Source organism: Macaca fascicularis, chromosome 4 (genome assembly GCF_037993035.2).
Source record: "Macaca fascicularis isolate 582-1 chromosome 4, T2T-MFA8v1.1".
NCBI classification, from domain to species: domain Eukaryota; kingdom Metazoa; phylum Chordata; class Mammalia; order Primates; family Cercopithecidae; genus Macaca; species Macaca fascicularis.
Window position 1 is genome coordinate 167,580,877 of NC_088378.1, and position 13,582 is coordinate 167,594,458.

General features: G+C 36.4%; 1 protein-coding gene across 6 annotated transcripts in view; it reads right to left on the reverse strand.

The window, feature by feature from the left end:
* The window catches only part of FARS2 (phenylalanyl-tRNA synthetase 2, mitochondrial), a 516,796-nt gene that overhangs the window by 357,692 nt on the left and 145,522 nt on the right, over positions 1-13,582 (reverse strand). For all 6 annotated transcript variants that reach the window (XM_015449928.4, XM_065544477.2, XM_045389943.3 and 3 more), the window contains one exon: positions 2,963-3,122. In XM_015449928.4, the coding sequence (XP_015305414.3) occupies positions 2,963-3,122 (160 nt within the window). The remainder of the gene's footprint in view (positions 1-2,962; positions 3,123-13,582) is intronic.

Below are 13,582 nucleotides of genomic sequence, written 5' to 3' on the forward strand. Positions count from 1 at the left end.
GAGTATGAAAAAATAGAGGTGAATCAAGAATAGTGAGTACTAAAGTCCCAGTTGGAAGAATGGTGACCATGAATCCTAACTAAGGCCAGAACTTTGTGCTACACTCTATTTCTCTACATCTTTGTCAACAATTCAAAACGTTAGATTGAAAAAATTACTTCCCATTTGAAAACGCTCCTGGTGGTTTTCTTTTGTTTTGCCCTGAATACTAATAAAGATAAGCATCTTTTCATATATTTATTAGTCATTCTATATATATCATTTGCCACCTTCATGTTCACCCATTTTTCTCTTAGTTGCAATTTCTGTTTGCTTATATGGAGGAGTCCTTTATAAATGCCAAATGTGTATTTGACATACCACGGGACTCCTGTTAGAATGGCTACAATTAAAATGACTACCCTTATCAAGTGTTGCTGAAGATGTACAGCAACTGGAATTTTCATAGACCACTGGTAGGAACTGAGATGGTGCAACCACTTCAGGAAATAGTTTAGCAGTTTTGCTGGTTTTTTTAAGTTAAACATACACCTACTATTTGATCTAGTCATTCCCTCTTGGGTATTTACTCAAGAGAAGTAAAAACTTAGGACCCAGAAAGAATCATCCATGAATGTTCAGCGATGCTTTACTGGTAAGAGCAAAAAACTGGAAACTACCCAGATATCTATCAATGTGAGTGGATGCATAAACAAATCATGGAATTGAATACTTTATAAATGCCAAATATGTATTTGACATACCACTAGACTCCTGTTAGAATGGCTACAATTAAAATGACTAACCCTATCAAGTGTTGCTGAAGATGTACAGCAACTGGAATTTTCATAGACTACTGGTGGGAATCGAAATAGTGCAACCACTTCAGAAAATAGCTTAGCAGTTTTTTTTGTTTGTTTTTTTTTTTCAAGTTAAACATATACCTACGTTTATGAGGAGTGAAAACTTAGGACCCAGACAGACTCATCCATGAATGATCATAGACGCTTTGCTGATAACAGCAAAAAAACTAGAAACTACCCAGATACCTACCAATGAATGTATGGATAAACAAATCGTGGAATGGAATACTGATTAACAATAAAAAGGAATCAACTACTGATATACACTATGACATGGATGAATTTCAACATAATTATTTTAAGTAAAACAAGCCAGACAAAAAAGAGCACATATTCTAAGATTCCATTTATATAAACCTAAAAAATGCAAACTAATTAATGGCACCAGAAAGCAGATCACATGTTGCCTGGGGTGAGATGTGGTAAGCGCAGAAGGGAAGGACTGCCAATGAGCAGGAGGAAACCGCCGGGGACAATGAAGATGTTCATCTATTGATTCTGCTGGTAGCTTCATGGCATGAACTTGCAAGACGCCAAAACTTGTAAGACTGTGCAAGTACGTTCATGTTCAGTTCATTGTATGTCAACTTATCAAAATGTATACTTTTGATATGTATAGCTTACTTTATGTTAATTATACCTCAACAAAACTGATTTTTTAAAAATCTCATGAGAATAAGACAGTAAAGGAGAATCCTAACTACAGTAGGTAGCTGTCTTCTCAGATAAGAAATATAAGTATTTCTTAAAGATAGTCACAATTAAGAAAATCCACTAACCTTCTCTTTATATCGTGCTTTAAAAAAACAAAATATATGTCAATTAAGTTAAAAATAATTGGAGGGGGAAGGTGGCATTACTGAAAACAAGTATTTTTTGAAAAATAAAGGCAAGTGACTAAGTGAGGTCTAGATTGTAACAATATCGTTCCTCCTGCAGGAAATAATATACTGTTAGTATTTTTGCTGTTGATAGTGGTAATCAGTATGGCAATATGTAAAGTTTTCCACTGGTTCATTCACATGGTTAAGAACCTAGCTCCACTGGGCCGGCGTGGTGGCTCACGCCTGTAATCCCAGCACTTTGGGAGGCCGACGTGGGCAGACCATGAGGTCAGGAGATCAAGACCATCCTGGCTAACATGGTGAAACCCCATCTCTATTAAAAATACAAAAATTAGCCAGGCTTGGTGGCGGGCGCCTGTAGTCCCAGCTACTCAGGCTGAGGCAGGAGACTGGCGTGAACGCAGGAAGCAGAGCTTGCAGTGAGCCGAGATCATGCCACTGCACTCCAGCCTGGGTGACAGAGCGAGACTCCGTCTCAAAAAACAAAAAATTACCTTGCTCCACTGATTACATCCTCATGTAATAACATAATAATATACTCCTATCAGCCTGTATATTTTCACTCCATTGATGACATTGATCCCAATCCATTATCATTCTTAGCAAAGGTTATAAGCATTTTTCTTTCTCTAGCTAAAAGTTTCTGAGAGTCAATCTGAAGCCACAAGTGAAATATTTCATACCTGATCTCACTACAGTTTTCAGTCAAATCACAGTCAAAACTTTGTTTCATGCATGAAATTATTTAAAATATTGTATCAAATTACCTTCAGGCTATGTGCATAAAGTGTATATGAAATACAAATGAATTTCGTGTTCAGACTTAGCTCCCATCCCCAAGACATCTCATTATGTATACGCAAGAATTTCAGGCCAGGCGCAGTGGCTCACGCCTGTAATCCCAACACTGTGGGAGGCTGAGGTGGGCGGATGATGAGGCCAGGAGTTTGAGACCAGCTTGGCCAACATGGTAAAACCCTGTCTCTACTAAAAATACAAAAATTAGCCAAGTGTGGTGACGGGCGTAATCCCAGCTACTCAGAGGCTGAGACAGGAGAATTCCTTGAACCCGGGAGGTGGAGGTTGCAGTGAGCTGAGATTGCACCACTGCACTCTAGCCTGGGCGACAGAGCAAGACTCTGTCTCGGGGAAAAAAAAAAAAAAAAGAATTTCAAAATCTGAAAAACAAAACAAAACAAAACAAAAACAAATCCAAAACACTTCTGTCCCAAGGATTTCAGATAAAAGACACCCAACCTGCGTTTGAGGACTTACCGTCTCCAAAAAGATGTGCCACGAGCCTGGTAAGCGTCTGCTTAAGATCAAACTCTACAAACTTCACGGCCTCCATGGTGTGTGTCTCTTGTTTATGCGCAGAGCGAGAACTTTGTTCAAAGAGCTGCAGGCTGTCTCCATCCTTTATACCAGCAAATAACTGTAAACCAACAGGAAAGGATAAATAAAGAAAATATCCTGGCCCATCTATATCAGATAACTTTAAAATTCTGCTAAGAATCTTTGACTTTAAAAAGTTATAATGTGGGTATAAGACTCATTATGTCTTGTCAATAAATGGAATGAAATTAACATTCACTTGGCACAGCTCTGAAGAAAGCACTACACTACATGGTATGGAGGGTCTTTAAAGAATTAAGACATTCTTCTGATCTTTGCTAATCTGTTTTTCATTTGCATGAACTTATAGTCATTTCCTAGCAAGAGACATTGTCCTCAATTCTAGTGGAAATACCAGTGAATCCCTTTCATACTCTAAAATTACATCCCTGACCATCCCACAGTGTCGAGGAAATAAATCCTGTAAGGTCCATGAAGGTAGAAAGCAAGCTGGAATTTGCTAGCCCTGTATCTCCAAAGCTCAAGGCAGAGCCTGAAACGTTTCTGCCACTTACTATCCATGTAAACTTAGGCAAGTGATATGGTAGCCAAGCCTCAGGGCATCATCTACAAAGTGGGAGTAATAATAGTAAATTAGTAGATTTTATTACAAACAAAATAATATATAAAAAATACAGAGTACCTGGTGCATTCCAATGGCTAAATAAGTTTTCCTCATATCATGATTATTAACCACAGCTATCATCAGTCATAAGTTGCTTTACCACTGAAATAAACTAACTTTCTGGTCAGTGACATAGCAGGTCTTTACTTGGTAGAAGATTGGCTCAAAACAGATAACTGAGCAAATGAATGTACCATTCTTCCCACTCAGAGTTGCATAATCAAACTTAAAAAATATTTTCATAAAAGAATGAATCAGCTGCCATTTCTAGTAATATTGGTTTGGATAATTAGAACCAAACTTCCCGATAAATGCTACTGAAAAAATACAGAAATTCTTAAAAGCATTAAAGAAGTAAAAACGAGATAGAGAGGTGTGACTGAACTCTATAGGAAGCATGAAGCCAGGGGTAAAAAATTTAAAAATAAATAATAAAGTAAACACAAAGCCAGAGAGAAGTGTTAAGAATATCTGCCTATCTAACCTATCAACTGAAAACCTGAACGTGGGGTATATAACAACTTACCATGGAAGTGAGACTAAAGGGAAAGCTTTGCTGTGGAACCAAGCTGGGGTGCTGGAGTCCCTAAAAGACTCATCCCCCTGATGAGGATGAGCACAAAAGTAAACCAGTCCTTGCGCAGACTTGAAGTCAGATGTCACATTTTCTGCACAATAGAGGGAGCCTTGGGCTAAGAAGATGAACTAAGGCAATCCCAGACACACTTCCTCTAATGCGCCAGCAAAATTAGACAAAACCATTTTCAGAAAAATATTCTAATCTCCTAGGCCTCAAATTATTCTTGTGAGGACAAAAGACAATGACAGCTGTCAATGCTTCCTCTAAAAATAATTTAGAGCAACAAGAAGAACAAATAAAACTACTGAACACAATGCCGTTGGCAGACAGGAAGGAAGGAAGGAAGGAAGGAGGGAGGGAGGGAGGGAGGGAGGGAGGGAGGGAGGGAGGGAGGGAAGGAAGGAAGGAAGGAAGGAAGGAAGGAAGGAAGGAAGGAAGGAAGGAAGGAAGGCCAGCTAAAACCTAGGGACAGAACTGTTACACTCCTACCCACTGATAAGGCTTTAAAGTAAGCAAGAGCAAGCTGGAAAAAATAAGAGAAAGAGAGGAGAATGAGTGAGGTGCTAAGGTTGACCTTAAAAACCCAGAAAGTGTAAGTTACACTAAGTGTGAAAATCCTTTAAAAAGTGTCCCAGTAGGCCTGAGCAGGGACTACAGAAAAGTGGTATAAAAGCATGCCCAATATGAAGTGACAGGCCTCCAAAAGCATAGTTACAATGGAAGAGAAAGGAGTTAATATAAAGTGAAAGACAACCTGTTCAATCGAGAGGAACATAAAAAAGACGCAAAAAGGAAAATTCAAGGTTGCCAAAGATAAAGCACAACTAAAACATTAGAGGATTTACAAAGCCATTCTCTAACCCATACCAAAAATAAATAAATGAACCACTAAAGTGTGCATTGCTACACTAACAGAAGAGGGCACCAGAGACTAAGGAAGTCTTTTTTTTTTTTTTTTTTTTTTTTAAATACTTTAAGTTCTAGGGTACATGAGCATAACGTGCAGGTTTGTTACATATGTATACATGTGCCATGTTGGTGTCCTGCACCTGTTAACTCGTCATTTACATTAGGTATATCTCCTAATGCTATTCCTCCTCCCTCCCCCACCACACAACAGGCCCCAGTGTATGATGTTCCCCACCCTGTGTTCAAGTGTTCTCATTGTTCAATTCCTACCTATGAGTGAGAACATGTGGTGTTTGGTTTTCTGTCCTTGGGACAGTTTGCTGAGAATGATGGTTTCCAGCTTCATCCATGTTCCTACAAAGGACATGCACTCATCCTTTTTGATGGCTGCATAGTATTCCATGGTGTATATATGCCACATTTTCTTAATCCAGTCTGTCATTGATGGACATTTGGATTGGTTCCAAGTCTTTGCTATTGTGAATAGTGTTGGCAATAAACATATGTGTGCATGTGTCTTTAGAGCAGCATGATTTATAATCCTTTGGGTATATGCCCAGTAATGGGATGGCTAGGTCAAATGGTATTTCTAGTTCTAGATCCTTGAGGAATCACCACACTGTCTTCCACAATGGTTGAACTAGTTTATACTCCCACCAACAGTGTAAAAGTGTTTCTATTTCTCCACATCCTCTCCAGCACCTGTTGTTTCCTGACTTTTTAATGATCGCCATTCTAACTGGTGTGAGATGGTATCTCATTGTGGTTTTGATTTGCATTTCTCTGATGGCCAGTGATGATGAGCATTTTTTCATGTGTCTATTGGCTGCATAAATGTCTTCTTTTGAGAAGTGTCTGTTCATATCCTTTGCCCATTTTTTGATGAGGTTGTTTGATTTTTTTCTTGTAAATTTGTTTAAGTTCTTTGTAGATTCTGGATATTAGCCCTTTGTCAGATGGGTAGATTGCAAAAATTTTCTCTCATTCTGTAGGTTGCTTGTTCACTCTGATGGTAGTTTCTTTTGCTGTGCAGAAGTTCTTTAGCTTAATTAGATCCCATTTGTAAATTTTGGCTTTTGTTACCATTGCTTTTGGTGTTTTAGTCATGAAGTCCTTGCCCATGCCTATGGCCTGAATGGTACTGCCTATAAATCTTTTACACAACCAAAAAGGAACAACAAATAAATTCAATAAAAATATAGAAAATTAGTACTCAAAAATCAGAAAGTCAATTCAAAGGAGCTCAACTAATGAAAATCTAACTTTTCTCCCACCCCCCCAAAAAAACCAAAGAGCACTAAAAAGAAACATAAACTAATACTTAAAAACTAAGTTACATATGTTCAATCAAGCATATAAGGATATAAATTGCTTTAGTCAGAAACTCAAAAATTAAGAACAAAAAGAGAGAAAAAAATGAAAAGATAACTGATTTAACTCAAAAAATAAATAAATAAATAAATAAAATCATCTCAGAAACAAAGTCTAAATTCCAAAGCATTCAAGGGACAATGGACTCAATCAAGATTTAATAAGGGGGCACTGAAGACAAGGAGAAAAACAACCAGAAGGAGGATGGTAAAATAAAAAAAGAAGAATTAGAGAGAAAGTGGTAGAAATGGAACACAGGCAAAGAAGGAATTACATTTATATAATTGGAGTCCGTTAAAGAGGGAAGAAAAACCAATGCAGCAGAACTAATACCAGATAAAATAGGTACCTGTGAAAAAGAACCTGGAAGGATCAAATATAGGACACATTCACAAACAATGGGGAAAATCATCAAGACCTCTAGGCAAGAAGATCAACTAATGTAGAGGGGTAAAGCAATCAGAATGGCATCAGATTCTTCAAAAACAACACAGAAACAAGACAACAATGAAGCTACATTTTCAAACAACTCAGTTTTTAAAAATGTGGACCAAGAAGTTTATATCCATCAATACTGTCCTTAAAGCACCAAGTCTACAGAAAAAACGTGAAACACACAAGAGCATAACGAATGTCACATTAATGAGCTCTTTCTAAAGGATTTACCAAAGCATGAGCCTTGTTCAAGTAATAAATAACTAGGAAAATTTAAGCACAAAACAAATCGAGAACATGTTAATACATAAACATTGTAGATTTCAGACTAAAAGCTGGGGATTATATTGATAGACTATTATCCAATAGTTGTACGTTCTGACAAAGTAGAAATAACATAGCTAAATAATGAAAGAAAGAAGCAAAGAGGAAAGTAGAATATATTAATTATTGCATAGGCAATAGTTAAAGAATACTTTTACGACAAACTAGACAGAACAAAGTTAAATATGAGGAATAAGGGAATTTAAAAGTTTTAAGAATAAAAGCAACCATTAAAACAAAAATATAACCTTTCTAAAGAGCAATAAAAATTTCAATTCAAAAGCATAATAAAACATATTTTGTAGAGAAATAAAATATAACATGTTATGACATACATAACACCACAATATATGATAGAGTTGAGATCAAATATATCAATAACTCAATAAATGTGAAAGTCTTATCAATAAATGTGAACAGGTTTAATTTACCTCTTAAAAAAAACAAATCTGGCCACAAAGCATTACTCAACTATACAAAAGATACACCTAAAACACTGTTAAAAACAAATGGATGGACAGAATAAAACAGGCAAATGGATACAATAAAAAAGCAAGCGTAGCATTTTTAAAATCAGAAAAAGTAGAATTCAAGCAAAAAAGCACTGAGCAAGACAAAGAAGATCTTGTATTAATGCTGTTTCAAATCACAATGAAGGTATAATACTTATGAATAGCTATACATCAGTAAGACAATAATTACCTTTATGTAGAAAGAACCATAGGGGATGCAAAAGACACACATAGAAACACATTAATATTAATAATAGGAAACTTTAATACACTATTCTTAGTATAAGATCAAATGTGCAAAATTAACAACATAAAAGACCTAAAAACATAATCAGGAAATGAAATCATGTGTGTATACATAAATATGTATACATGTATTTTACACACACACACACACACATATTAAACTTACTCCCTTCATAATTAAAAATACATTTTATTTTCAAGGGCCCAGAGACTATTAACAAAAACTGATCACATAGTAAGTCACAAAGAAATAAGTATATTCCATAAAGAAGAAATAATAAACTATACTCTCTGATTAAAATACAATAAAACTAAAAATCATTAACAACATATACACACACACATAAAAGTCTTTCCACCTGAAAACTGACAAAAAGAAAAAAAAAAAGAAGGGGAACAAAAGTCAGGAAACATACACCACAAAGAGGTAACACCACAATCGTAAAGAAACTTTTAAAAGTTGACAAAGGGCCAAAAACTCAAGAGAAAAATGGGAAAAGAACAGACAATTCACCAAAAAAAAGATATGAAAATGACCCCTGAACATATGAAAAGGAATTCAAACTTAGAGAAGAGCAAATTAAGCAAATTAAAATAACACTGACATAATACTTCAATCAAAATGGCAAAAATTTAAAAGCTAGACAACACATTCTTTTGAATACGTTGAGGCTTTGGAAAGTAAGTACAGTCATACTTTGCTGGTGAAAATGGAAACTGGTAGAACCCTTCTGGAGATTAATTTGACAATACCCAACAAAACTACACATTTGTTGATCTCTTGACCCAGTCCTTCCATTTCCAGGTACTTACCCTGAAAACATACTTCCAACATTAATACATATGCACAAAATTTTCATTGTTGTATTGTTCGTAGCTGCACCATTTTTTTTTTAAGTCTTACATTGTAAAGATGTTAAATAAACTGTGGTCTATATATACAATAGAATACTTTTACAGGTGTAATACAGAACGAGCAAGGTCTCTCTGAACTGATATGGAATGATTTTCAAGATACACTGGTAAGTAAAAAAGGCAAAGTGCAAGAGAGCATATATTACTTGCTACCTTTCACGTAAGAAATAATAAAACATACATGAATCATCCCATTTGTGACAAAAAGGAAGGATAAGCTAGAAATAACAGAAATAAATCACCTACAGAGAGGTGGGTAAAAACAGGATGGAAAAGATGGTTGAATGGGAATAGAGTATAATGAATGGCAGAGTGGGGGTCATGACCTTTAAGTCAACCTTGTTTTATAGTTTGGAGTTTTAGAAGGACGTTAATATTTTATCTACACAAAACATTAAAAATACAATCCTGGCTCACACCTGTAATCCCAGCACTTTGGGAGGCCAAGGCAGGAGGATCACTTGAGGTCAGGAGTTCGAGACCAGCCTGGCCAACATGGCAAAACCCCGTCTCTATCAAAAAATACAAAAATTAGCCAGGCGTGGTGGCGCACGCCTGTGGTCCCAGCTACTTGGGAGGCTGAGACAAGAGAAGCACTTGAACCTGGGAGGCAGGAGATGCAGTGAGCCGAGATCACACTACTGTACTCCAACCTGGGCAACAAAAGGAGACTCCATCTCAATAATAATAATAAAAATAATAATAAATATAAAATCTACCCAGAGGTGGGAAGAACCCAAATGGAATACAAACAGTAATGATGGACAGAAGTTTATTCTAAATAAATGACAGCCACTTAAAGAGAGTGGAGAAGAAAAGAATTAACCAAAATAACTTTCAAAAACAATATTTTAAATATTCTATGGTGAAAAATAAAGTAACCATAGCAAATATTGTAAACTAGTTAGCAAATTGTTTCCACAGAGGTATGTGTTAACAATTATGAAACTACCTTATGTTCATTCCAGGACTGAACAAGAAAGTAAATATATCATGAGTAAGAAGAACCAGGTTTCTCACTGTCACTGTCAAAGGCAATGGGGAGGGCTAGAATGAGCCATGCGGTGCTGGCTCAGATTGGAGGTACCCATATGAATTCATGTTTTGTCACACATATGCAGATACATCAATACAGAAATAGAAGTAGGCACATATATTTCCTAGCTCTGTCACTGGAGGGGGCCTACAAGTCATGATATCCCTAGGGCAGTAAGCACACTCAGGTCTAGGCTTCTATATACCATTCTTTAATAAAAAAGGAGCAAAGTTTCTAAAAGAAGTGACTGATTCCAGGGCTGGGGTGGAGAAAGCAAAAAATGAATCTGGGATATCTCATGGGGGCAAAAAATGATGACAACATGTCAGAGGACAAAGAAGACTACCTGAGGGGGCCCCCAAAGACCAAATCTGGGTAAATTTCAGGAAAAGAATAAATCATTTTGGTAATAGATTATAACCCATACAGTAACCAAATACACATGAAGTCATACTGATATAAATAATTAAATAAATGTATGGGAGAGAAGGTAAAGGTCTTCCTTATAGTAAAATTCTAATTAATACCTTTAGAATAAATTAGAAAGAAAATAACCATTTGACAAACACCACAATAATTTCAGGCAAAAATTATCAATGGAATCCAAAGTTAGCAGGGCAAAATATTATGAGAACTATTTACACAGTCTCAAAGTATCTTCCTGCAAACACTTACTAACTACAAAGGGGAAAATAATAATAGCAGAGAATCCTAATAGATGCCACATTTACCAAGTGATCAAAGTCAACATATCAACACTACGTTCCTCATGATATAACGCACTAAGGGCACAACAAAATTTCCATGACGTTTTTGTCAAAAATGTAGAATATGAATTTCACCATGAGAAAATACCAAATTACGTCAAGTTGAGAAACATTCCACAAAATATATGGCCAGTACCCTTCAAACATCAAAGTCATGATAAACAAAGAAAGACTGAGTAACTAACCCAATTTAATAAAGCAGATGGACACATGAAAAATATAACATGTAATCCTAGATTGAATTCTAGTCCAGAAAAAGGACAAGTTTTTTAATTTAAGCAAACACATTTTTCAATTTTACATGTTCTATTTAGTTCTTTCTCAAATCAGTATAGTCTCTTTTTTTAAAGACATTTTTTAAGAGCAGTTTTAGGTTCACAGCAAAACTGAGAGGAAGGTACGGAGACATCCCATATAATTCCCCCTCCACACACGCAGCTTTCTCCACTATCAACATCCTCCACCAGAGTGGTACACCTGTTATCCTAGATGGACTTACACTGACACATTATAATCACCCACAGTCCTTAGTTTACCTTAGGGCTCACTGTTGGAGTTGTCCATTCTATGGGTTTAAACAAATGTAGAACATATATCCACCATTATAGTATCACACAGTGTTTTCAGTGCCCTAAAAATCTTCTACACTCAGCCAATTCATCACTCTCTCCCCACTGGCCCCTGATAACCACTGATTTTTTCACTGTCTCCCTAGCTTTGTGTTTTCCAGAACATCATATAGTGGGAAACACAGAGTATGCCGCCTTTTCGGCTTGTCTTCCTTCATTAGTATTATGCACATACATTTCCCCCATGTCTTCTCATTGATTAATAACTCATGTATGATCTTTTGTTAAAAACCATTTTTATTACTTACACATATTTGAGATTGTATTTTCTACTTCTTTAAAGATTTCCCACAGTTATTTTATAATTTGCGCCAAGGAATTCAAATAGCTGAAGCAACTGGGTGTGACTTCTGCTGATTTTCACACAGGATAGTTTGTGTTTTCTGATCTTAGGCTGGATGATATCAATCAGGGGGAACCGTGAGGGCCTAGGTTGGGGACACTTGCCTTTAAAGACCGTGTGTAGCCAAGGCACCAACAGCCCTGGAACCAATGTAGCTCTCTTGAAGAGGCGAAGGGGAGGGGTGCAGGTTTGACTTCCCCATCTTGCCACTACCACAAGGCCTGCTCTCCCAGCTGCCCTGCTGCTGACAGCAGTTGCAGCACCTCCACACACTTCATGTGAGCTCATTGCTCCTGGCACTCAGTTCCTTCCATTATTTCCCCTCTCCCTTGGGAAGTTCTCTCACTTTCAGTGAGCCTAAAAATTGTAACAAAATTATTTTATGTGGAGTATAGTTGGGGTATTTTTAGCCAGCATATCTAGTCTGTGATAGAAGTAGAAGTTTCCGGAACTTGATTTCATAAACTGCTTTCAGAATCAGATTGTAAATCTCCCAGGGGGTGAAAAATCCTTATACTTTTATACCTTGTTCTTAATCAAAAAAATATTACTACTCTGCTTGACAACCCAAAATTCCAGCCTTGTATCCAAATGATTTTTTACTGTATGCAAAAAACAAATCTCTGAAGTGATGAAGCCTGAGTATCAAGGACAATATATAATGGTGAAATTAAACACAACTCTAACAATATTTGAGCAACTAGCATCACTGGAATTTATTTCCCCTGAGGAAATTAACTGAAAGATAAAAATGGCCTTTAATTACTATAATCTGTTTTTAAAAATCTCTCAGTACCTTTTAAACATAATATACATGTAACATGGAGCTCTTGGGAAACAGTTTATATGAATTCCAGGTTTCATGAACATTATTCTTCTTTAAGAACAATGAATTTAGCAAATACAACAGATTAAATTAGCAAGCAATAACAATTTTCTTTAAAGAACAGTTATATATGAAATAAAATTATTCTAATAGAATACTAGAATGTCAGTGGGCTATGACATTAACATTAAAATTCAAGATTTAAAACAAAACCATAACATTAAAAACATTTATCACCACTAGGTGGTCTGATTGCCCATAATTTTTTTTCTTCTCGGTGCTTTTATTATTTTATACATTTCCTCAATAAGTAAGATTACATTTGAAGTTGTGGAGAAAACAATAAATGTTACTAGAAGGATAAAAAAGGGGAATAGGAAAGGATTCAAACGTCAGTGTCTCCTAATGCTAGAAACCAGTGGCCAACCCCAAAATTATTATAAGCACATAGTGTTTTGATATTCCTACAAATGAAGATAAAGCTGTTTGTTCCTGAGATGGAAACTACTCCCAGAACACGGTAATTAGTGGGGAATAAGGAGAGGAGAACTAATAACATGAAATGGGGGGAACATTTCTCTGGTAATTGTACAGAGAAAAATGAGGTGTTCTTGGTCAAAATGGGGCTCCAGGTAGCAAGTGTCATCCCTACTAAACAAAAATATAAATAACTGATCAGGGCCAGAAAGACCCAGGTTCCAAAGAATAACTTTTATATCCAGGAAAGTGAAAATTTTGTTACCTGATCTAGTTTGGTAATAAAAGGAAGTATTTACTTGCAATTATACATTAAAAACCAATCAGTGGCCAGGCACAGTGGCTCACACCTGTAATCCCAGCACTTTCAGAGGCCGAGGCGGGTGGATCCCTTGAGGTCAGGAGCTCAAGACCAGCCTGGCCAACATGGTGAGACCCTGTCTCTACTAAAAATACAAAAATTAGCCCAGTGTGGTGGTGCACACCTGTAATCCCAGCTACTCAG